Genomic DNA, 21,315 nt, shown 5'->3' with positions numbered 1-21,315 from the left:
TGTAGGGAAGTTTAAAAAATTTCTTAAATCCATCATAGATTTAAAAAATTAAGATTACAAAAAATATTTCATCCTTGAATATGTACTCGAATAAGATTATTTCGTATTAATATATTTTTATTATTAAATTCGAGTCATATATTTTTTAATTAGTTTCGAGTCATACAAGTTTAATTTTTGTTTGTTTTAAATTCGAATAAATTTATTATTATTTTTATAAAATTATGTTCTATATTAAAAGCAATAGCGTCATCAGAACCATCGAGGAATCGATTTACAGTCGAAATGCCGATTTATCAGCGAGGATTTGTTATATCGGTATATATCGTCGAGCTTCATTATCGAGGGATTTAAATTTTTACATGAAAATTTTGACATTTTTTCGCATTATATATAGAGAAAGTATATCTCCGTTCTTTTGTACAGATAGGATAGGAAAAACGCTCAAACGTTAGCGTCGACGGACACATATATGTGAGTATTAGCAGGAGCAATTAAGTGGGCTCTATTTTAATTTTCAAAATTCGTAGATTTTAGAATAAAAAAACCTAGATACACGATATTATTTTTGGTCTAATGTATATCATATTTTATATATGAGCCATTCATTCCATTTATAAGTAATATCGAACTAATGGCTGTTTAAATATGCTTTAGCTATTTGTAGATGTTTAACTAGAAAGAGAAGATATAAAGTTTGTACGATTAACAAATACTTTTCAATTAATTTATTATCAGAGAGGAAGAGGAAGAGGGACAGAGAGAAGTATAATTTGGTATATGATTTTTTTATGCTTTTGTCAGATGCATTACTATTTTTACTATATATATAAAAATTTCTGTCGTACACTAATTCAATTGTTAAATTAAGCGAAAGTTATAACCTACATAAGTTTGTACATTGATGTAATAGGCATATGATAGAAACAGTGTTTCGCTGTTACGTTTATAGTTCATATTTTGCCCATACGTGTCGCTGTACTCACATAGGCTACGAACGAAAAGTAGCGAACAGTTACTCAATATATTAGGTGGACCGGAAAGTAATGTCGTTTCTGCGCATATCGATATTTGATTGTGATTAAAAATAAAAACTTGTTAAAAATTTATTCGTTTGAATTTAATTTAAGAAAGCGACATTACTTTCCGGTTCACCTAATAGGTTGAAATCTGTAATAGATTCGATCTGTTACTTTGCTATTTAAAAATATACGATTTTTGAAAAGCCCGCAGATATATGAATGCTTGAATGAAACATATTTCCATTTATAGACATTGTGTTTGATCTTATATAATATATATATATATATATATATATATATATATATATATATATATACATATATTCATCATAGTATTTGATCATACAGATCGATGAAAATCAACAATATATTTTTTAATTTATATGAAATGTAGATCAAATGGATGGATTGAATTAAATTTAATAAGGTTGATTCTAGTGAAACGACCAATCAACGAAATAGTTCAAAAGTTAATTATAATTAATTATTATTCATGGATTAATCATATATCGTTATATTTTATTTTTCACAACTTATATTAAATAAAAATGACCAATTATATTTATATAAAGTTATATAGTAACTCTTTCACGTAATGCATTTATTTTTATATAATATATTATATTAAGAAGAATTTACCATATAAATGTTTGTGTGTGTGTGTGTGTATGTGTATATGAAAAATCCTGCATTTTTATTGGATGATTGTTAGAATCCTCTGTTCTCTAGAAACTTCTATTTGAACTCTTTGCTAATATGGTCATATAAGGTACGAAGTGACAGATAAATGATTTGTGATTGTAAATGATGTCTCGAACATTTTTTTTCTATTTAAGTAGCTTACTTTATAAAGATTAAATCGATTATTAATTGCAATCTTTTAATATTGCATTTCGTTTCTGAAAAAAGGTGAAGTCATTTGCTGTTCTTCATAAACTTTATACGCATAGAAAATCTGATTGGTTAACGGTAGAAGAGAACATTCTATCGCCTGTCGTTTCACGATTGATCGAATTTAAGACGAGTTGTCTTGGAATTGGTGATTATATTTGTGGCCTTGAATTGTAAAAAATTGTTTGTGAAAATATTAATATCGTTACAAATGCGTTCATAAGCTCAATTGCATTTATTAAGAAAAAGAAGGAAAAAATATTCTCTGCATAGGCAATGATGCTTCCGAATGAGGTTCATAAAGTAATGAAGTAATAATAGATATTTTTTTTTTATAAGGATGTGACTAACGCATTTTTTTACGTTGTCTTTTAAAAGGTTCTCGCGTAGATGAGATTTGATTGATATATCCTGTGTACAACGCTAAGACACACAACAGAAAGAATGTATTGCCTACAGTGGTTGCTTCCAGTATTATTAATACCCAAACCCGTAAATCCTGCATTGCTACAAACGCACGTTATGTTTATGGCACTTTATCTAATTGGATTCTTTTTGGAAAGAAAACCTTGTAATACGTGCGGTTTAGTTTTCTTAGTTGCAATTTTTCTGATATGTTACAGTGGTATCGGTAACTGCTTCCTATGGAGCAAAAATTGCGACACTGTAAGATGTGCTAATGGTTAAAATGATTTTATCATTCTTCCTAGATATTTCAATTGTACTTGTTTTTTGCATCTGTCTTCTTCAAGAATGAGTTTAAGAAATATTATCCTGAAATAGTCAATTTGAGTGATAAAATCTATATGTATTTGTATAGAGTATGAACACAAAAATATAAGTTGTCAGCTTACAGTTTTATAACAAATGTATTATAAACTCTTATATTTCATAACCTTCCAATTATGAGCTATTAAAGAATATCAAATATTTCATAAAATAAATGTATCGAGTTTATTTGTTAGGATTCGAAAACTAGAGCTAAATTCTTGATAAATTGTCTAATCTTCGAGAAAACTGTTAAATGTATACAATTTCATCCATTGACAAACTTACCATGTAGCATAGTTAACTCATGGAAATTCACAAAAATATAGACATTAACATAATTGTAACATTGTTATGATGATCTTCCTGATAGATAACTTCTTTTTAAAATATGGCATTTCAGTGACTTTACAAATGTGTTTAAATGATATTTCTTTAATGTATTAACAGAAAAGGTATATTCTAAATGTAAAATAAATAAATTATTATAAGTCTATTTGTTGTTTCTATTTGTTAATTATAGTTTTAAAGAAACATCTTGAATAAAAATTAATAAGAACAAAATTTATGTGAAGATGACATTGTAAATATTATATAAGAAAACTTAAAGAATGAAAATTTTATTCTAATAGACATGACTTAATCTATCTATTTCATATATGGAGATTAGATAGTAAAATTTGCATATTATAATAATAAATAATAATGAACCTTATATATTTACATATCAAATAGACAAGTACTAAAATATTATCTTTTGAAAAATTAAAACACAGTATTACATTAAGAAATTTTTATTATTTTATTTTACAAAAATTGCTTATGGGGCTTTTCCACGTCCAAATCCACCACGGAATTCTAAATCACCTGTACCAGCACCAACATCAGCTTTTTTATCACCAGGTCCAGCAAGACCTCCTGGACCTCGCCTGTATCCAGCACGATCCTCTGTTGGTCTTGAAGCTTCGCTTCTTGGTCCTGCAGCTGGTCTGGGTCTTGCAGTTTCAGACCTTACTTGTCTCTTTAATGTAGACGGTACTATTTCAGGTGGAAGATGCAAGTATCCACGTAAATATTCAATACCCTCGTTCGTTAAATACCAATAGAAATGTCGCCATGCAAATTGTTCTTTGACATGTCCTCTGGATTTGAGAGACTATAAAATAATGAAAGAAACGTTATAAAAGTGAAAAAATACGCATAATTTCTTTTAAAATTGAACATCAAGATAAATTTTACCTGCATTGCTTTAATTACTTGTAAATTGGGGATTGATTCAAGTTCAGGGTGTTTAGGAGCATGGTAGTCTTTCTTTGCTACCATGACACCTTCTTTAAACAAGTACTCATATATAGCAACACGATTCTTTTTTGGCATCAACATCCTGAAAATATAAATATTTAATTCTATGTTATTATTGATAAATTGAGATATTATATACTGTGTAATATCAGTTATTTAGTATCTAATCTTGCTAATTTGTTACTTTTAAAGGACCAATAGACAGATGTTAGGTTGATAAACATGTATTATAGATAACAAAACATAATTACATGTGTAATATAGGTTAAACGTTAAAAGCAATTGTATTTTCATCAGAAATGCATAGAATTCTATGTCTTTGTAACTTTTACGAGATCATTAATATGTAAGTTTGAAAAAAATATTATTAGCTTCTCAGATTGTATAGTGTAAAAAATTTATCACGTGTCTGCATTAAAAATATTTAGCATTGTATGAAATAATATATTTCTAAAAACATATATAATTTAATAATATTAAAAATATTTCGCAATATCAACAGATTTGCAAGATTTCGGTAGATATTTAACATAAAAAAAACGTACTTGATGTTTCTTTGTGGACCTTCTTTTCAAGAGGAAAGACATGCAGGGTGACCACACTAATATAGACAAACAAGGTTTGTGAAATGTTACCAATCAGTTTGAAAAAGCCTAATGTCGCTATGTATACGATTCACTTCACTTAAATCGAAAGAAGATTAAATATAATATATACAAATTTTATTTACTTTAATACAATTATTACAGACAATTGTCTGTGCTCATAATAGCATAAATATAAATTTATAAATAATTAATCTAATTAATGATTACTCAACTTTTATTTAATCAAATTGTCAGTCATGCTATTAATATTCCCGCATAAATGTGCTGCCCTCTGTAATGTAAATTCGAAAGATGGTTTATAAATTTCGTGAAGCGCAAATATCAAAAAGATTGCGGATTATATATGTAGTATTTTTAATAATGTGAAGAGTATTTATTTAATTGCAATATTATTTACATAGTTGTAAATAATATATATTAATAATCTAAATAACAAAACATTAAGATTGAAGTTTTTTATTTTTGGTGATTTATTTTCGTGCACTTTCAGCAAAATGTCACACAAAAACAATGAAGAATTTGATAATTTAAATAATTCTGTTAGAAGTACTTCGAGAGTGTTAAGTTTTTTTAATAAATCAAAACAGGTCATCATTGACAATGATGTAAAAAATGATTCAGCGATTCTCGAGTGTAATCCTGAATTGAATGCCATAAATAAGAATGAACGTTCATATGTAGAAAGTAATAATAAACTGTAAATATTTTTGTGTGCTTTATTTAATTTATTTTAATTCTATTTTTTTTTTTATTAATAATATGAACTAATATTGATTTTAGTATGTTTAACGTTGTATTTGGTAAGGTAACTACTAAAAAACATAAAACATGGGACAGTGATGGATTTTTAGAAGTTTTTGGAAAAAATGCAGTTTTGAAGGTAATATGTTTAACATGGTATTATCTAATAGATTATTATAAGAATATTCTGTATATTTCTTTTTATCAATAAATAGAATCTGGACGGTAGTATTATTGGCAGAACAACAGTCAATCCACAATGTTTAAATGAAGGTTTTAGATTATTTATTGCCAGTAAAGAAGTAGAGGTAAATATATACTGTAATATATTTGACCAATAAGTTAATACGTTAATATTAAAATCAATTTAAAATTATTATTAGATAATTAGCTTGGTATCACATGATGTAAACTTAACAGGTGATACTTGCCAAAGTATAGAAGACAAAGAACCACCAAGAAAGAGACTTAAAACTTCCAATGTTGGTTCATGTTTATTAGCAGTTTCACTTAAAAAGAGTATGAAATTTTTAAGTTAAAAATATTTATGGACAAATATTTCATTCCATTATTTTACAGTTTATCAATGTTATATTATAGGCTCTGAATTAACTTCTGAAGCATTGATAATGCCAAGTTTTTGTACTAAAATAGATGGTACTGATAATATTAGTCCAGAAACTGAACAACAAGTGTCTGTAGATGCTTGTCTGACGAATGTACTTAGACCTCATCAACGAGATGGAGTTATTTTTCTTTATGAATGTATCATGGGAATTAAAATCGAAAATAATTTTGGTGCTATTTTAGCAGATGAAATGGGTCTTGGAAAAACATTACAATGTATAACATTGATATGGACACTCTTAAAGAAAGGACCATTTGGTAAACCAATATTAAAACGTGTACTTATTGTGACTCCTAGCAGTTTGTGTAATAATTGGAAAAAAGAATTTATTCATTGGTTGGGCTCTCATAGGATTTTTCCTTTTGTTGCTGATAGTAAAAATAAGCCACAAAATTTTAAAAGACAACCAAGATCACAGGTACTAATTATTAGTTATGAAATGCTTGTTAGAACTTATGAAGAAATCAAAGAAATAAATTTTGATTTAATAATATGCGATGAAGGACATAGATTGAAAAATAGTAATATACAAGCAGCCAAGGTAATAGTATTGTTTTATTTTATTGAATTATTTTTTTTAATAAGTTCACATGTGATTATATTTGACAAATAAATTTTATGTTTCACAGCTTTTACAAGAAATTGATTGTAAAAGAAGAATTCTTTTATCAGGCACGCCTATACAGAATGATTTACAGGAATTTTATACGCTCGTCAATTTTGTAAATCCTATTATTTTAGGTAGTAGTACCGAATATAAACGTTATTATGAAGATCCTATCATTGCTTCTCAATGTCCATATGCATCGGATGATGCTCAATCTTTAGGAAATGAACGAGCTAAAGAATTGCGCGATGCAACTAATCCTTTTATCTTAAGACGAACCCAAGAAATAATTAGTAAATATTTGCCGCGTAAGCATGAAATGGTTATATTTTGCCACTTATCAGAAAAACAAAAAAACTTGTATTCCCTTGTGGTAGATACTTGGTTCGACAATACGATATCGGAAAAAAAAGCTACACATTTAACAATTATAACAGCTCTTAAAAAGATTTGTAATCATCCAGTTTTATTTACAAAGGATAAAGATAACTTTTTAAATAATAATCCAGCATTTTTACAATTAATAAAAAATGATAATGCTTCGAATGATAATGAAACAGAATATTGCGGTAAAATAACGATCGTTCGATGTTTAATGAGAAACTTAAAAAAAACTGATGAAAAAATAGTACTCGTTTCTTATTACACACAAACACTTGATTTTTTCGAATCTATTTGCAATGTCGAAGGACTGAAATATTGCAGACTCGACGGTAGTACACAAAATGTAGCAAGAATGAAAATTATAGAACAATTCAATTCCAAAAATGATGATAGTAGTAAGTAAACATATATATTGCCATTATGCTATATCTTTTTTTTTATAAAGTTACATGATTATAATTACAGAAATATTCTTATTAAGTGCTAAGGCAGGTGGTGTCGGATTGAATTTACCAGGAGCATCTAGACTGGTATTATTTGATTCAGATTGGAATCCTGCGTCAGATGCTCAAGCTATGGCGAGAATATGGAGGCATGGTCAAAAAAAGAGTGTTTATATCTACAGGTATGTTACAATTATAATGCACAACTTGTTATTTCAGTAATTTAAAAATTAGTAATTATCATCATCAATCCATTAATAAAAATACTAATAATATAAATTCTTTATTATACAATTAATAGATTACTAATGTCAGGCACGATTGAAGAAAAAATATACCAACGTCAAATTAGTAAAACAAGTTTAAGTGAAGTTGTTATTGATGCAAATAATCTTTCTTCTTTGAAACTATCATCCAGTGAATTAAAGGTAAATTAAAGTCGTTTACAATATCCGTACAATTTAATAATTGTCATTAAAATGATTTTCTTATCAACATGTTGTTTGTAGGATCTATTCACTTTAACATTAAACACAGATTCTTTGACACATGATTTGATGAATTGTATATGTGGCGATCAAGTAAATCTCAATGAATTATCAGATGAATGTGAGGATACAAACAGAAAAGAATATACAAAAGATATTATAAAAAAAGAGCAATCTCAACAAAATTTAACTATTAATCAACTTCTTGATTGGCAACATTATAGAAAACCATTTGGAGACGATTTGATGCAAGTAAGATAACAGAATTACAAGATATTAATGAAAGTATTATTATCTAAAAAATATTACATTTGTTTACATCTTTGTATCATCGTTAATTAGTTTTATATCATAATATGATAAGTAGTTATCACCATGATAATATATATAAGGCATAATATATATTTTAATATATATCTTTTTTTTAGGAGCTTATGTTAAAACAAGTATCTAAACATATTTCATTCATATTTAAAAACTCTATAACTTAAAAATATGAATCAATTTAGAAGTTCTTTGATAATAAAATAAAATATAGTATAATCAAAAGTATATAACATTATATTATAATGATTTTTAAATTGAGCATTAATGAAAATTAGAAATTATAATTTATTCTTATTTGATATAAAATTTAATAATCTATTAATAACTTCCTCTGATTCACATATTTTCTTAAGTTCTTCCACTTCTGTCTTATTTACTTCCAACAAAGTTTGTTTATTCCATTTTTGTACTAAATATTTGATGGCCATTATAGACTGGAGTTTGATTTCAATAATTATTTAATTAGTATAAATGGTAAATAAAATGTTAAAATTGTGAAATTGAAATATATATACCTTTATAGAAAGTTGACTCAATTTTCTTAAATATATCCATATTTCTTCTACATCTTTATATATTGTTCCAACTAAATGATATTCTTTGGCTTCTTTAGCATTCATTTTATAACCAAGATATAACATATCGCCAGCCTTAAAAGTACAAATTTTTCAATATATTTTGTTAGAGAATGAGTTTATTTAATAGAATATTTACATAAAAAAAATAAAGATTTCTAATTATATTAATATATAAATTTATAAATATATGTTACACCATTACCTTACTTGGTCCCATTATTTTTGGAAATGTATATGAAGAACAGGCTTCAGCTATTAGACCTAATTTAGTAAAAGGTGTATAGAAATATGCCTTAAAAATATAAAAAATAAAACTTTAATAAAAGATTTATATATTGCTTCTTAATTATCACACATAATGATTCAGAGACGAAACATCAGTCTAACAGCTGATTAAACAAAATAATTTTAGTGCAAGTTTGTAATGAAATTACTTTTTCTGAAGCATATACTATATCAAAAAGTCCAAGCATAGTGGTTCCAACACCAATAGCTGGGCCATTTACAATAGCTATCAACAGTTTAGGAAAGGTAATCAGAGCATCAATAAAATTTCTGTAAGAATTCAAATTTATAAACTTATTATTGTGTTAAATATATACTTATATAAAATATTAATGTAATTTATAAGTAAAATTATATTTACTTAAAACGTATAAAATTTTCAATTGAATATAACATATTAATATCATTTCCACTAGTAAAAAAATCTCCTGCTCCAGTTAAGACAACTATATGTATGCTATCGTTTTTTGAAGAATCATTTAAAATATTTTCTATTTCCTGGTACATCTGTATAATAATATATATAAATGTTTTTTTTTTTTATAATATCAGCAAAACGGAATTATAAAGAAATATATACTAATATTTTAATTAATGTTATAAACACGTTACCTTTATTGATAAAGCATTTTTTTTCTTAGGTCTATTAAGTATGATCTTTTGAATTCCATTCTCTAAATTAACTTTTAGAATATGTTTTTCCATGTTTATTGCATCTATCTCAATATCATTACAATGAAGTCAGCACTTGATCTGTGGATAAAAAAAAAATATTTGTTGTATATATACAAATATAGATCTGTTACAAGCGCCAGTACTCGTACAGAAAATATTACTAAAAAAAATTTTTCAAAAAAATCTACTTTAAATCATTTCGATAAGTAATATTTTACGCAAGAAAAATCCTGCTTTTTGCCATTTATATTTTTCTAACATAAGAGCAAAATTTATGTTGGAAAAAAATTATAAAAATAAGAAACGAAAGAAAAATTTGCTACATATTTGTAAATAATGATAAAATTTTTGAAATTGATTAATAGTTAGCGCTTTGTTCGTCCTGAATTTCGGTACGAATTTCTGTTTCTCGTTTAGATGTACAGATGGCTGCATGAAATCAACAACCGGTTGGAACAAGTGCAAAAGAGTAAGGTGGTTATGCTTGTGAGAAGTCAGCGTCTTACGTGAACAATTTAATAAAACATGTAAGAAAATAGAGCACGGCATATCTACGTCGCGATTTTTACGTTTTTTTTTTTTTTTTTGTTGAAAACAATTGTGAAGACGCATCGAAGCGCGGTTAACATCGTTTTCGATCGCCTTTCGAAATTGGTTTTATCGTTCGTGACGTTACGATTTGGAAGCTGCAAGGGCAAACACGATTCGCTGTTTGAGAATGAGCACGAACAATGTGCAGGCACTTTTTGCGTGCTCAAGATGTTTCTCCAGGCATCCTTTCGAGGAGCTTTCGCCAGGACAACAATTATGCAAGGTATATTTTTTCGATTATAATTCGTTTATAAGAATTTATGCGCGAGATTTCGTACTTCAGCGGGACGTTTCGAAGCGTCTCTTTCGTTTCGTAGAAACGGATTGCTAATATTAGAACATTTAATATCATTGTCCGTTTAATGCGTGATTGGTCGTCTACTTTAGTTTTGAAAACTTTTCTATTATTCAAGATAATTTACAAATAATATTGGATCGATGAATCTATTATAAAAAGTTTTAGAAATCAAATTGATCTTTGTTGAATAGCTTATTAGAAGTTAAGTTTTATTTTTTATTGCTTTAGGAATGTAGAGGCGCATTCCCTGTTGTGAAATGCACATACTGTAGATCGGAATTCCAACAGACGATGTAAGTATAGAAACAAAGCAATGTTTTGATAGATGTAGATATAGTCTTTCTATATAAGAATTATACTTACAAATTATTGTTCTTTTTATTTATATAGAAAAGGAAATACAAGTACCATATGTAAAAAGTGTGAACAAAATGTCAAGTCATATGGAAAACCATCAGCGTGTGAATATTGCAACACAATTGCTGCATTTATTGGCAGTAAGTGTCAACGGTGTACTAACTCTGAAAAACGTTATGGTCCTCCAGTCACTTGCGAGCAATGCAAACAAAAGTGTGCCTTTGACAGACAGGATGAAGATAAAAAGGTAAAAGGTTATTTAATTTTTTTAAAAGATTATACTTTATCACAGCGAAGGAGACATCTTCAGCTGTTCAGATACTATCGCTATTACTTGCGACATTTTTTGTATTAACATAATGCTGACGTATATGTTTAACTTGTATTAAGAACGTGTTATCAATTTTAGTTTTTATATATTCTTATGTGCAAATATATTCTTTTCAGATCATTTTCTATAAAGCAATATATTATTAATAACATTTATCTTGCATGTATTAACTTACATACATATAAAGAGTCCTAAATTGATTACAATGTATTTTGAATATATTTAATGCTTTGTCTTTCCTCTATGCTTTGTGCACTTTTTTGGAACACAAGAAATTTTCATCTATAAAATTGGTATTGCATGTTATTATAACATTTACAAGTGTCTATACAGATATTTTTCATGCAGAGTTTCTTAGATTTCCATATTTCCTGTGTTCCTGCATAACGGAGGGTAGCTGTGCACACTGTTCTCTTTTGATTCGTATATCTTTATCGGATCAGTGTGTATAACTTCCTGTCACAAATTCTTTTCTTTTTTTAGAGAACGAATAAACATCAAGTGTAGTTTCTACAGCTAAGACCTCTCTCTTGTTGGTATATGGTAATACATTAAAGTCGCAGTAACGCTACTGCTAGTTACCATGGTATTTTTGTTTTTAGGTTGACGGCAAATTGTTATGTTGGCTATGTACTCTGTCATATAAGCGGGCCTTGGCTAAAACAAAACAGTCAGATGCAGAGAGGAGAGCACATATGAAACTGGCTCAACAACGGGCCGCTAAACACAAAGAACAAAAGTAATTATTCAAATACCTAATGTCACAAGCTAACATTATGCATAGTAATTTTTGAAATCTTGGCCAAGATTTAAATTTTTGTCGCGTGTAAGATATATTCAGTACAGAGAAATTCGATTTATTACATTTTCAATATAAATTTCTTATTTGACTTGATTTATTTGTTATAGATTAAAAGGTCACAATAAGAGGCCACACAGAGTTGATGTCACAAAGCTACCACCACAATCGGAAGGAGGGGATACGAATGGCCCTACTCCGGTTAAAGCGGCACGAATGGCCGGAGTACATGATCCCCACGATCCAAACAGTTCGGATCATGTGGTCGCAGTTACACAACTCAAAGAGAAAATAGCTCATCTTCAGAAACAAATCAGTATCAAAGATGGACAACTCCTAGCTAAAGACAGACAGGTCTATATAAATTTATTACCATTTACAGCTTCTCTATTCGTTAATTAATCACAGTCTCGTGTCATATATAAATTTGACTTTTTGTTAAACGCAGATAACGGAATTAAAGGCAAAAAATTTTACATCCGAGACAGAACTACGTAATAAAATGAAAGCAACTGAAAAAGAATACGAAGCTAAAATATCTAATATGCAACATAAGATATCCAGTTTATTAAAAGAAGTTGCATCATTATCGAAGACATCCAAACGAGGTGACAGAGTAGCTGCTACTAAGACTGAAGCTGGGACCAACAGTGGAAGTGGAACAGACAGCCCTGTACCTTGATAAGGTAGGAGATTGTATCTGTTGTCTAATACACTTACCGACTTGATTGCAATTGCAAGGTTAATTGATTTGATCGAATAGAGCGACATTATGTATGTTACGTATTAATTATAAATAATGATCAAAGTATAGAGATATTTCACGTTTAATTGTATTATTTTTCATTCTTTATAAAATTTGTTGCGTTTGTTATTCATGTTGGCAATTGTTAAATAACTAATATAAATTAATATTTCGGATTAATAATCAGAGTGTTCGTAATCCTTTTTTTCTTTGCATGATTTATTGATTTTTCAAACGGTATAACTGATTTCAAATCGACAAGATAACAATACGAATACCACGTTAGATTTTCTAAACTGTTTGCAGGAACTTCGTTAGCTGCAACAACATACTCGAATGCCCATAACTTCATAAATCATGTGGTACATTACGAATAGTTAATTGTTTCCATTAATAAAACAAAATTGTATTATTTTTCTAATTACTATAGGAATGTATACCATCTTCGATGTATACATGAAAGTCTTGTTTACTCCTTGTGCGGGAGGACGAGTGCGTGTAAAAGTTATATATAAGTTAGATAGTCTTTTTCTTAAATAATTCGCGAGTGACAATTCTGCTTATATGCAAAATAAGTTTTTGTCGTGAAAGAAAGAAATTTTGAAGAATTTAAGCAACGTCTCCCAGGATTAAAAAGCGATTTTTTTTATGTTCTCGAACGAAATAGCGTTAAAAAATAAAATAAAATAAATAAATAAATAAATAAATAAATAAATAAATAAATGATGTTATATGTGAATAGATTGTATGAATTGAATGATACGGCTCTCGTAACATTTTCTTATTTATAATAACAATAATGTAACGAAAATGAGCCAAGATATGGTGATTGTGTAGGTCAATTTACAATAAAACATTTAAAAGCATTCATCACCGTTGTGTCGGTACTTGGAGTAACCTTTTTACATATAAAATTTTCATTTCTTTTAATATTAATTAATCATCTTTTTTCAATCCATATTTATTACTTCTTTTTTTTTTCTTTTGAAAAGAATATAGGAGGATATATATGTATTTATTTAGGTATCAAAAAGGTAGTGACATGTTCATGTAAATATCCAACAGCCATATATTTATTTTTTATTTTAAGAAACAAATGCTAATTGAGCATTACCTATTCAATAATTGTAATGATAATAAATGCGTAACAATTTACTATATACGAAGTGTAAGGATAATTAACTTTTAATTTATAGTCGTTTAAATATACGTACGAGAATTGTACACGCGTGTACAAATACGGTTGGAGTTTATTTTTTATTTTATTGAGAGATGATAAGAACTAAATATTGCTTGTTTGTTGCCGAGGCGTTTAGTCTCTCGCTTTCTTTCGATATTTTACTACTTTCAGCATATTTACACGGTTCTCTCTTTTCCTCTTTTTCCTCCTCTCTATCTATCTATCTATGTACCTATCTATTTATCTATTCATTTCTCTCTCTCTCTCTCTCTCTCTCTCTCTCTCTCTCTCTCTCTCTTTCTTTCTTTCTCTCTTTCTTTCTTTTTCTTTGATTTCATTCTTACTCTCTTACAACTTTTCTATTGATATCATCCCTCGTTTTTTTTTTTCTTATATTTCATTTCATTTCGCTGTTTAAACCTAAAATACTAGGTTTCTCTTAAATCCGTTTATAATATTTATAGTGCGCTTATTACAGGCAAAGCGGGAAATCAAGAATCGATATGGAATAATACCTTTCTTATAAGAGCGTTTCTGGAAACCTTATATCGTTCGGATGTACGCATGCATGTAAAGATTACGAACGTAGCAAAAATACTTCTTGATCTACGGTAATAATATCGAGTAGATATATCCTTGTGAAGTGTCGCACGAAGCGTGTACCGATAATGAAGCGATGAACAAAGAATTCGTCAAAAATATTTATCGTCGAAACTTTGTCGACTTTTCAAAAATAACTCTCTTTCTCTCCCTCTCTCTTCATCCCTCTCTTTCTTTCTCTCTCTTTTTGTCTCCCTTTCTTTCTCTGTTTTTATTTCAATATCGCGTTGGTCAAGCACTATGCATACGTAGACGAATTTTTCCATAACGCCTTCATAAGCTACCCAAGTTTTGTACACTTTGCATAAATAATTAATTGGTATAGCGTGCACTATATGTACAAGTTTCTATAAATAAGAAATGTTTTAAATGGAATGCCTGAGTCACCCACGTTGCCTGTCACATATAACGTATCAGCAGGTTTAATGAATATTTCAAGGCTTTATATGTTTTTCGATTGGCTTTGTTCGGATTAGCGTTTATTTGGAAGAAACGTTCACGGAGGAACTTTTATTTATTTATTCTTCTTTTTTTCTTTTTGGTTTCTTTCTTTCTTTCTTTTTGCGTGAACTCATGTTCGTGTAAAATTCTTGATATATATATATATATATATATATATATATATATATATATATATATATATATATAAACTGAAAACAATTCGTAGATATCTCAAATGAACGAAATGAACTTTCCGGACCAAACGTTGTGTCTTTTTCTTTTTCTGTTTCTTTTGTGTGTGCGAGATTTTCTTTCCAATCGCCTCTCTTAACAACTAAATACATAATACATATATGATGCATGTTGAGAAAGCTAGCATTCGGAATAACGTTCTTAACGCTTTGTGCTTACATATCTGGAATCACTCTTTCGTTACCCTCGATCTGAAATCGTTCCGCATTTTTACCTGGCCTTCTTTTCTTTTATTATAATTAATATTTTTATTATTAATATTATTATTAATATTATTATTATAATTATTATTATTGTTATTATAATTATAATAATTATTATTATTATATTATTATTATTATTATTATTATAATATTATTATTATTATTATTATTATTATTATTATTAATATTATTATTATTATTATTATTATTATTATTATTATTATTATTATTATTATTATTATTATTATTATTATTATATTTTAGAACTCTTTAGACGCGTGAGAGCCGTGCGTATATCAGTCTGTGATACGTCGTTAAGTATAATCATTACAAATCGATGATTCAAAAACACGTTCGTTCCTTCTTTCTTAGCACTCTTACGAAGTTGTTCCTTTTCTTTAATATCCGTCAAACGATACGAGTTTCCTAATCATCGATCGGTAAAGACATATGTACGTAAATGTACATACATACATACATACATACATACATACATACATACATACTATATACGTATGTTGTGTATTCGTATATTGCGGTAGGCTGCGCTTACGGTGATTTCTACGTCGACAAAAATTGACGCTTTCTTAAAATTAGTGGAAGTACAAAGTGTGGTGTTGCCTATAAAAATTGATGGAAGATTGTAAAATACAGATAAAGGTGACCACGATAATAGATTATAGATTATGGTAAGGAGTGGCGATTTCCTAGGACAAAATGTCTATTTCTTTGTCTTTCAGGATAAACGATCGATCACTTAGTTTGCTTTTGTGCGAATCAATTAGGATGAGAATATTATTATTCTTAAGTATATAATAATTAATCGGCGTCATTTGGTAACACTACATAATTTGAATGACGGAAGTTCAGAATCTGTCGGTATATTTTCTCAAAGTATACATATTTCCTTTGATATAAATGCGTATATTAGATAGGCCAAGGATATATGTACTGTTTGTGCATAAGAAATCCTTTTTTCTCTTTCTTTTTCTTTCTTTTCTTTTTACTCTGAATCACCGTGACGCATCATCATACACGAATTGCTTTCAAAGATCAAACAAATTCCCGTGCTTGGACTCGACGAAGAAATTTTTTCTAAAACGCCATATTCCTTTTAAGAAGAGGGAATCGAATTGTTATATAGTGTTTTATCGCATTTCATAAGCTTTGACTAGATTTTTTTTAACACGACTCACGCGGTCGCTGTTGTCGTTATATTAATTTGTCAAAATTATCAACGAGCCCAAATTGATCGTAACGAATGCTTTTTTTTATAACGATCCGATAACGTCGACTCGAACGATCGATAACGATCTCATGTAATTTAATACGAAAAATGTTTTCTCTCACTATCGAGTACACAAGTTATCATACATATACATACGTATGTATGTAGAAATAGTTAAATGGATACGCTCCGATAATCGAACTTTTTTTTTATCTATGTAAATGCTGGAAGACAAGTTCGAATAAGCTACGAAAATTCTGTTTCCTCTTTTTTTATTTTTTTTTTTTTTTTTTTTTTTTTTTTTTTTCGTTAAAACAATTCATCTGGTTATTGCACTCGAAAGATTCGAAGAGGAAAAAATATACATTTATGTATACATATATATTTATTCGAATCGATATTAAGCTTTCTTTTCTCATTGAAATGATTCACTAATGTTCACTTAAGCGGATTCGATAATTTGATAAAATACATACATACATATGTACGTACATACGGGCGACTTATGTACGTATGTAACATCCCTTCCGTGAAATAACTAGCGATTTTGTCGCGTCTCTAGTACGGTCGATTGGATAAAAGAATCTTACAATCTACGATATTTCTACCTACAAACCTATTAACAACGATATGTCATATATGTGTGTGTGTATATATATACATATATATATATATATATATATATATATATATATATATAAATTTAAAATTAATTAAACTATAATATTCAAAGTTATATTCGCATAAAGTTAGAACGATAAAAAGAAAACGTAGTAGATTTCTATCGTAGATTAAAAATGATGATGAAAAACTTATTTAAACTGACATAAACCGATCGATTGAAATTTTGTCTTCGATAGCTTAGCGTCTGACTTTCTTTCCAAGAGACACGACCAAGCGTACCCATCCGTTCGCTGAACTCGGTGTAATAATAATTAGTTTGTTACGTGAAGCACGTGCGTTTCTTTATGGCAATAAATTACCAAGAGTTTGTGCACGATCGAGCGAGAAGCGACGAAGGAGGAACGATAATACCTAGACATTTCCACTTGACGATCGATCGTTGCTCGTGCGCGAAATCATACTTGGATTCTCCGACCTCCTCTGCGACCGTTCTTATTCCTCATCTTTAAAGGGACCGACGACCAACCAACCGGCCAATCAACCAACCGACCGACCGACCGACCGACCGACCGATTGATCGATCGATCGATCTCGTGAATGAACTCGATCTCTTGTTTCGTAGCGTCGCAAAAGAACCCGTATAAACACGATCGCATGATCTACGAAATTAGCCGAGAGTATGCAAATGACCTTTTTTTTTCTATTCTTTTTTTCTTTTTTCCTTTTTCTTTTTCTTACTTTTCTTTTGAATTTTCTCTCCGAACGTGATTCACGAAGCGCAGCCTACCGATCGGCAACCTACGACGAGGTACATATAATGTATCGTATATAAAGGTATTCATAAATTAGACCTCCTTAAATATTACCTCATTTTAAATTATAGAATAATTTATAGTAATGTTAATATATACAGGTACAGGTCTCGTATAGTTGCAGTCGTGTCGTCACTGGTTGTTCATTGTGTCTTTTGCTCGCGCATTTTCGAACGTGCTTGGCGGGTGCCGACAAAATCCGCCGTTTTGGTCGACGTGTTTCGCATCGACGTTTAAATATCCTCCACGTGAGTGCGCGCGCGCGCGGACGATTTCTTTTTCTCTTTCTCTTTTTCTCTCTGTCTCTTTTTCTTTCTCTTACATGCGTACACAGATACGTACACACAGAGATGCCTTTTGGAACAACAATTCAATTAAGGAATTTTTTGAGCTTTGGACTTGAAAAAAAATTTTTCCTAAAACGATCATCTCTTCTTTCTTTTTTTTTTTTTTTCTTTTTTTTTTTTTTTTATCATTGATTGATACGATAAGAGTGAGATAGAGATAGAGATAGAGATAGAGATAGAGATAAAAATAGAGATAGAGAAAGATAGATAGAGAGAGAGAGAGAGAGAGAGAGAGAGAGAGAGAGAGAGAGAGAGAGAGAGAGAGAGAGAGAAAACGAGTCAGTTTCATAGAAGTATACATTCTTCTTCTCCTTCTCTTTCTTTCTCTTTCTTTCCCTCTCTTTCTCTCTCTCTCTCTCTCTCTCTCTCTCTCTCTCTCTCTCTTTCTTTTCCTCCCGCTGTGTTTTATGGCGCGCGTGCACGCACACGTTTTCGAATGGACCGTGGAAAGGTAACCGAGAAACGATGGACACGATTTTCGAGATTTTCCCAGAATGGCAGAACGACGCTCTTATTATCGATATTTCTAGAACGTTAATACTATCAAACTCGTTATCTTTCCTTCCTTGATAATGCTACAATAGAAAAAATATGGAAACGAGTATATGTACAAGGAACTTTATATGGTCCTAGCCGAGTAACGACGTACTTGCGCGCACATTAGCACACACACACACACTTTCTCTTACTCTTCTTTTCCTTTCTCTTTTTCTTTTTCTTTTTCGTTTTCTTTTTCTTTTTCTTTTTTTTTTTCTTTTTTTTTTTACTTTTCCCTTCGACGTTTCCTTTTTTCTTTTTCCTATCTCTTATAATACACTAAAAACAACGAAGCTCGAGGAGAGTATTTAAGTAAAACTTAGATTGTCTTTTATCAACGATAATGAACTAAATAACAATATTTAACAATATTTTACATTCTATCCATTACTTTTTGTTCCTATATCCTTTTCTCATGCCCCCTTCTCTTTCTCTTTCTCTCTTTCTTTCTTTCTTTTTCTTTTTTCTCCTTATCTTCCTCCTTTTTTTTGCCCCTTTCGAATCGATAACAACAATTGGAGAAAAGTCCTTCTATTCACTCGTCACATCCTTTAAACAGTGTTTACGCGAAATGGAACGTTCTTAAGGCATCTCGCACACGAGTCTTAATAAACAAGGTACACCATTTCTCTCTCTCTCTCTCTCTCTTTCTCTTCCTTTTTCTTTTCTCACTCTTTCTTATTTATCTTTACTGCCACTCTGGATAAAGGTATCGCTCTGGTGCGAGCTCGGTCAGCCGAATCTCGTTTACGTTTCCACGGCTGGATTTTGCGCCAGGGCAAAAGGGTCTGCTCCCCGTCCCTTAGGTACATTCGATTATATGTGGCTGGGAGGTTTCTATTACGCTTGGCCTCGCCACTGGGTTCTCCAAGTTATGAAGAGATGTAGTGTGCGGCCCATGTGTTGATCCGTGCCTTTCATAGTTCTCGATGTGTTCCAATTCGCATTCCTTCGGTATGGTTCCTAAAACGAAGAAAATTTTCTTCGTTTTAACATCGCCAATAAACACGACGAATAATCCTATGAGTTTTCAATGTTAAAGTTAAAAATTTTTCATATATTTAAATATCAAATTTAATAATAGGTATTTGAAAACAAAAAGTGTGTATATATATATATATATATATATATATATATATATATATATATAGGTAATAGTTCTGTTTAATTCGTGTAAATAAAATGTTTCAAGTAAATTGCAATGTAAATTTATGAGTAAAGTGAATTAATGATAAAATGCAATTGTCTGAATAAATTGTGTTTGTTCAGAAATAAATCATAAGACAACGGTTTAAAATAAGACTCTTAAAGATCTTTCTTCTCCTTACTCGTCGATATCTAAATATGAAAATCTAAATAAGTTAATACCACGAAGAAAGAAGAAAGTGAAAGAGAACACTTACCGACATTCATGTCAGGACCATACTCGTAATATGTTGGCGAGCCAACGGCAGCTGCGAGAGCGAGTTCATCCTCGATACTGTTCGGTCTGCAACTGGTCGTTTTCCAATGAGTTCTCAGGCCACTCGCACTAATATATTTTTTGTCGCAGCCTTGACAGGTGTAAGGCCTTTCGTTCGTGTGCAGTCTCTTGTGTAGCTTCAAATGAACGAACTGGGTGAATTTCGCGGGGCAAAGGTCACAAGCATAGGGCTTTTGGCCGGAGTGTAATCTGAGATGAGTCTTTAGATTCGAAGTAGAACTGAACCTCTTTTTGCAGATCTCACACTGATGAGGTTTTTCGCCTGCGTTAAAAATAATATCGTTTTGTTAGTTTATGATCACGGAATTACGATATTTATTTGAGTTAGAAAATTCACTTACCGGTATGCACGAGATGATGTTTCTGTAGATGCGCCAGTTGCGTGAAGCTTTTGGTGCAGACATTGCACTTGAACGGTCTCTCACCGGAATGCGTTCTGAGATGAACTTTAAGATTCGATAGTTGACCGAAGGTCTTACAGCAGACGTTGCACTCATAGTGCATCTTCCCGTCTTTCTTCTTAAGTGGATAAGGCAACGACCTATAACCCCTCGATCCCTGAGAGTTCGGGCTGAGCGAGCCACTTTGCGAGCAACCGTGATCGTCCGGGGAGAGAGAACTCGCCGGCGAGTATCTGTGATTGAGAGACCCGGAGGAAGTGGAATTCGCGTGAATGGTAAGTCCAGGATGATGGCCGAGGTGAAGATTGTGCGTGCCTGCGATCAGGCCAGCCTGACTCC

At 30.1% G+C, this 21,315-nt stretch overlaps 6 protein-coding genes across 12 annotated transcripts in view; 3 read left to right on the top strand and 3 right to left on the bottom strand.

Annotated features, from left to right (window-relative positions):
* The first annotated feature begins 1,780 nt into the window (after positions 1–1,780).
* LOC124952599 (bladder cancer-associated protein) lies at positions 1,781–3,177 on the top strand. The gene is made up of 2 exons (XM_047502717.1): positions 1,781–2,216; positions 2,292–3,177. The coding sequence occupies exon 2, from the start codon at positions 2,358–2,360 to the stop codon at positions 2,598–2,600; it is 243 nt and encodes an 80-aa protein (XP_047358673.1). The 5' UTR covers positions 1,781–2,216; positions 2,292–2,357; the 3' UTR covers positions 2,601–3,177.
* Positions 3,178–3,459: 282 nt separating this feature from the next.
* On the bottom strand, positions 3,460–4,685 carry LOC124952598 (40S ribosomal protein S10-like). Its single transcript, XM_047502715.1, has 3 exons — positions 4,529–4,685; positions 3,921–4,065; positions 3,460–3,837 (listed from the first exon to the last, which is right to left on the bottom strand). Exons 2-3 carry the CDS (start codon positions 4,062–4,064, stop codon positions 3,502–3,504), a joined length of 480 nt encoding a protein of 159 aa, XP_047358671.1. The 5' UTR covers position 4,065; positions 4,529–4,685; the 3' UTR covers positions 3,460–3,501.
* On the top strand, positions 4,063–10,304 carry LOC124952590 (DNA repair and recombination protein RAD54B-like). Of its 4 annotated transcripts, none has more exons than XM_047502694.1 (11): positions 4,063–4,602; positions 5,082–5,288; positions 5,372–5,471; positions 5,548–5,640; positions 5,716–5,851; positions 5,933–6,501; positions 6,590–7,346; positions 7,417–7,576; positions 7,696–7,822; positions 7,904–8,134; positions 10,165–10,304. In XM_047502694.1, exons 2-11 carry the CDS (start codon positions 5,086–5,088, stop codon positions 10,255–10,257), a joined length of 2,469 nt encoding a protein of 822 aa, XP_047358650.1. In that variant the 5' UTR covers positions 4,063–4,602; positions 5,082–5,085; the 3' UTR covers positions 10,258–10,304. The 4 variants fall into 4 exon arrangements, with proteins under 4 accessions (XP_047358650.1, XP_047358652.1, XP_047358649.1 ...); XM_047502696.1 differs by having other exon boundaries at positions 4,063–5,288; positions 6,590–6,860; positions 6,945–7,346; XM_047502693.1 differs by having other exon boundaries at positions 4,063–5,288.
* On the bottom strand, positions 6,696–10,992 carry LOC124952597 (enoyl-CoA delta isomerase 2). Of its 4 annotated transcripts, none has more exons than XM_047502711.1 (7): positions 9,966–10,992; positions 9,685–9,825; positions 9,434–9,579; positions 9,222–9,342; positions 8,990–9,079; positions 8,725–8,859; positions 6,696–8,643 (listed from the first exon to the last, which is right to left on the bottom strand). In XM_047502711.1, exons 2-7 carry the CDS (start codon positions 9,775–9,777, stop codon positions 8,488–8,490), a joined length of 741 nt encoding a protein of 246 aa, XP_047358667.1. In that variant the 5' UTR covers positions 9,778–9,825; positions 9,966–10,992; the 3' UTR covers positions 6,696–8,487. The 4 variants fall into 4 exon arrangements, with proteins under 4 accessions (XP_047358667.1, XP_047358669.1, XP_047358668.1 ...); XM_047502713.1 differs by having other exon boundaries at positions 10,071–10,992; XM_047502712.1 differs by having other exon boundaries at positions 10,254–10,992.
* Positions 10,283–13,736, top strand: LOC124952596 (protein FAM76A). The gene is made up of 7 exons (XM_047502709.1): positions 10,283–10,561; positions 10,865–10,929; positions 11,027–11,240; positions 11,927–12,063; positions 12,234–12,477; positions 12,572–12,809; positions 13,175–13,736. Exons 1-6 carry the CDS (start codon positions 10,466–10,468, stop codon positions 12,803–12,805), a joined length of 990 nt encoding a protein of 329 aa, XP_047358665.1. The 5' UTR covers positions 10,283–10,465; the 3' UTR covers positions 12,806–12,809; positions 13,175–13,736.
* Positions 13,737–16,940: 3,204 nt separating this feature from the next.
* Positions 16,941–21,315, bottom strand: part of LOC124952600 (zinc finger protein rotund) — a 37,361-nt gene continuing 32,986 nt past the window's right edge. The window contains exons 10-12 of the mRNA XM_047502718.1: positions 20,917–21,315; positions 20,496–20,837; positions 16,941–20,055 (exon numbers count right to left, since the gene is read on the bottom strand). The exon at positions 20,917–21,315 is cut by the window's right edge and continues 948 nt beyond it. Of these exons, the coding sequence (XP_047358674.1) occupies positions 19,895–20,055; positions 20,496–20,837; positions 20,917–21,315 (902 nt within the window). The 3' untranslated portion in view covers positions 16,941–19,894. The remainder of the gene's footprint in view (positions 20,056–20,495; positions 20,838–20,916) is intronic.

The sequence above is a fragment of the Vespa velutina genome, chromosome 10, assembly GCF_912470025.1.
Source record: "Vespa velutina chromosome 10, iVesVel2.1, whole genome shotgun sequence".
NCBI classification, from domain to species: domain Eukaryota; kingdom Metazoa; phylum Arthropoda; class Insecta; order Hymenoptera; family Vespidae; genus Vespa; species Vespa velutina.
The sequence above is the reverse complement of the archived record's forward strand: the minus strand, read 5'-3'. Positions and strand labels throughout refer to the sequence as shown.

Coding starts and splice junctions, on each gene's coding strand:
- LOC124952599 (XM_047502717.1), top strand. CDS start 2,358: ATGTATTGCCTACAGTGGTTGCTTCCAGTATTATTAATACCCAAACCC.
- LOC124952598 (XM_047502715.1), bottom strand. CDS start 4,064: ATGTTGATGCCAAAAAAGAATCGTGTTGCTATATATGAGTACTTGTTT. Junction 3,838..3,920: donor AAGTAATTAAAGCAATGCAG/GTAAAATTTATC, acceptor ATTATTTTATAG/TCTCTCAAATCCAGAGGACA.
- LOC124952590 (XM_047502694.1), top strand. CDS start 5,086: ATGTCACACAAAAACAATGAAGAATTTGATAATTTAAATAATTCTGTT. Junction 5,289..5,371: donor GTAGAAAGTAATAATAAACT/GTAAATATTTTT, acceptor TATTGATTTTAG/TATGTTTAACGTTGTATTTG. Junction 5,641..5,715: donor TTGCCAGTAAAGAAGTAGAG/GTAAATATATAC, acceptor AATTATTATTAG/ATAATTAGCTTGGTATCACA.
- LOC124952597 (XM_047502711.1), bottom strand. CDS start 9,777: ATGGAAAAACATATTCTAAAAGTTAATTTAGAGAATGGAATTCAAAAG. Junction 9,343..9,433: donor GAAAATTTTATACGTTTTAA/GTAAATATAATT, acceptor GAATTCTTACAG/AAATTTTATTGATGCTCTGA. Junction 8,644..8,724: donor TGAGTCAACTTTCTATAAAG/GTATATATATTT, acceptor ATCAAACTCCAG/TCTATAATGGCCATCAAATA.
- LOC124952596 (XM_047502709.1), top strand. CDS start 10,466: ATGAGCACGAACAATGTGCAGGCACTTTTTGCGTGCTCAAGATGTTTC. Junction 10,930..11,026: donor TCGGAATTCCAACAGACGAT/GTAAGTATAGAA, acceptor TTATTTATATAG/AAAAGGAAATACAAGTACCA. Junction 11,241..11,926: donor GACAGGATGAAGATAAAAAG/GTAAAAGGTTAT, acceptor TTTTGTTTTTAG/GTTGACGGCAAATTGTTATG.